This window comes from Egretta garzetta, unplaced genomic scaffold (assembly GCF_000687185.1).
Source record: "Egretta garzetta isolate BGI_Z169 unplaced genomic scaffold, ASM68718v1 scaffold108, whole genome shotgun sequence".
NCBI classification, from domain to species: Eukaryota; Metazoa; Chordata; class Aves; order Pelecaniformes; family Ardeidae; genus Egretta; species Egretta garzetta.
In genome coordinates, this window is record NW_009260614.1 from 6402100 (window position 1) to 6404990 (window position 2891).

At 59.4% G+C, this 2891-nt stretch overlaps 1 protein-coding gene across 1 annotated transcript in view; it reads left to right on the forward strand.

Annotated features, from left to right (window-relative positions):
• Positions 1-1726, forward strand: part of GAS2L2 (growth arrest specific 2 like 2) — a 5441-nt gene extending 3715 nt beyond the window's left edge. Inside the window, 3 exon segments of the mRNA XM_035900541.1 lie at positions 1-833; positions 1239-1275; positions 1517-1726. The exon segment at positions 1-833 is cut by the window's left edge and continues 28 nt beyond it. Of these exon segments, the coding sequence (XP_035756434.1) occupies positions 1-833; positions 1239-1275; positions 1517-1726 (1080 nt within the window).
• The last annotated feature ends 1165 nt before the right edge of the window (positions 1727-2891 follow it).

Sequence of the window (2891 nt, forward strand, 5' to 3'; positions counted from 1 at the left end):
AGCCCCATCAAGGTCTGTGCCACCCCTCCACACCAGGTTGCCCGGAGAGACTCACAGAGCTGGAAAAGCCTGCGGGAAGGGAACCGGGGAGCTCTCAGCTGCGGTCCAACACCCTCACCCCAAAATTCCTCCAGCCGGCCTCCAAAACAGGACGGCAGTGCTAAAGCTCCTGTCAAAGCCAGCCTGGCCGTCTGCCAGCCCCCCAGCCCTCTGACTCATTTTACAGATGGGTGCAAGGTCTGTGCTGTGGGGGGGGGTCCCCAGGGGACCCAGCAGTGCCAGCCAGCCCCAAGCCCAAGGGCTGGGGATGCTGAGGGACCCGAGGTGCCTACCGATGAACCAGGGGGAGCCTGTGGCCCCAGCGGGGGGAGCAATGGGCTGCGGGAGTGCTGGGGGCACACGCAGCCCCCTGGCTACAGCAGGGTCGTGGAGGAGCTCTGCCGTGGGCGGCAGCCCCTGCGTCCCGTGGGGCTGGGGAGCTGGGTCCCCAAAATGCCCCCACAAGCTGCCCCACAGCCCACTGCCCTCCCGGATGGAGGGGAGGTGGAAGAGCTGGGAGCAAGGGGCCAGACCCCACAGGGAGCCAGGGCCAGCAACGTCCCCAAGCCCCGGCGGTGCCTAAAGAAACCCGAGCGTGTGCCCTCCATCTACAAGCTGAAGCTGCGGCCCAAGGTGCGTCCCCGGCGCGACCACCGACCAGGCAAGCGCCCCTCGCGCATCCCCACCCCACTGGGGCAGCGCCCGCCAGCCCCCCGGGGCCCGTATCGCGGGACAGACCCCCTTACTCGTTCAAAGTTGGGAACGATGCCAAAGCTGGAGCTGCGGTGCCCAAGGTCAGTGGGGACAGTGCGATGGATTTGCTCCCAGGCACCCCAGGGGGTCCCCCCACCTTGCTCTTTGGACCCATGGGGTTTTCTTTTACTTAGTAATTCTCTTTCTAAACAGGCACTCTTGTACTGGTTGGATGGAAAAATCCAGCCCCAAATTGAGAGAATGGGTCACTTTCTGCAGGGAAGAGGGGTGTAACCAGCCCCTACAGCGTCCCCCTAAATGGGGGACACCCCGCACCTGGCATCCAAGCACACAAACCATCTTGCACCTCAGTCTTCCCCATCTGTACAATGGGACTAAGCATCCTCATGTCTTACAGCACCAAGAGCCTTAATGAGTGTTTGAGTTGCTCAGGTCGGGGGGGAGAGAGGTGTGTCCCAGGGGGTGACCCTTGCTGGGCCCTGCAGGCTCCTTATGGGCGAAGGTGGGAGACCCGGGGTGGGGGTGGGTGCTCACCCGGGCGGTCGTGGTCAGGCTGTCCCCAAGGCTCGTTGGAGGCACCACTGCACGCCCAAGCCTGCAGCCACGGACCCGGAAATGTTGTTTGTGCAATAGAGATGTACCAAAGCTTTTCTGTTTCAGCATCTTTTCTGTGTGGGTGGGGATGGAGAGGGGATAATCCTGATGGGGGGCCATGGCTGGCAAAGGGAATTCCTGCAGCTGGTCTGCTTGCCTGTGTGCACAGCAAACATCCCTCCGAGAGCCCCCCGGGGGCCAGAAGAGCCCCATCTTCCAAGAGAGGATGAAGCCAGACCTGCACCCCTGCACAGGAGCAGCAAGGGCGAGCGCCAGGGCCTTGAGGATGCAAAACCTGCAGGCAAAAAATAATCCAGAAGGGCTGCGAGAGCAGCAGTGGGGCGGCGAGCAATCTGGTGCCATGGGCAAAGAGCAGTGAGGCAGGTACAGAACAAGGCGGGGACAGACCTGATTTTTAATTCCATTTCAAAGAAGGGGGTGCAGGGCGTTACAGGTGGTGTTGACACCTCGGGAATCTCCGACAAGAAGTCCAGGGGGGACGGAAAGCCAAGTCCAGGCAACCGGGGACACTCACTGGGGCAGGAGGAGGAGGAAAGGGAAGCAGCCTCGCCGGGGCTGGACTGAACCCAGGCGTCGCCTCCTGCGGCACCAGGCACATGGGGAGCAGAAACCCGGCACTGCCCTGGGGACAGCAGTGGGGACGTCCTCAGCCTCCCCCAGGCTCAGGAGCTGGATATTTTTAGCAGGACCAGGGTGGCGTTGGGCGAGCGGCGACGCTTTGTACCAAGGGCGTGAGCAGGGGCAAGGCGCGGGTCGGCTGTAGCTGCTGCTGCGCTCCGGGCTGCTCTGATCCCGATCCCCGCGAGCCTGGCCATGCGCTGGACCCCCCGCCCCGGTCTCCCTGCCTGTACCCCGCAGGTACCACCACCACCTACCCGCTCCTGGGAAAGCAGCTCTTTGTAGCCCTCTTTTTTTTTCTTGGGAGCTGGGAAATGCTGTCGAAGCCGTGAGAGTTATTATTACTCATATAACTTTCTCTGTCTATAAAGTACAATAGAATATAACAATTATATTTATAACATATTTTTTTCCAAAATACTAAATAGATGCTATAAAAACCTGTAACTAATTGTGCTATAAACTGCAGGCTACAGGGTTATAACAAACAATGTATTGGCTTACTCGTTGATATGTGTATGTCGGAGCACTTTAGAAATGCTTTATTATCAGCATTTACCAAGGAGTTTCCTTCTCAAACAATTTGGAGGGATAAAGCTGGCCGGAGACCGATAACATGGACTTACACGTGTTAATAAATCCTGACGAGATGAGGTCGGGAGGGGCCGGTGGTGAAGCCCAGTAGGTTTGCCATGAAGGCAAGGGATGGAGATGGGTGCCGCTGCCCTTCCCGGCCGGGGCTCTCGCAGCCACCCGAGACAGACCCGTGTCCCCCCATCGCCCTTGCTCTTTTTTTTTCTTTTTTTCCTCCTTATTTTTTATGCGGGGAGCAAGGGGAATGGGGTTTGGTTCCCGAAGCGGCTGCTGGGGGTGGGAAGGGAGGAGCAGGGTGAGCCCCAGCCTCT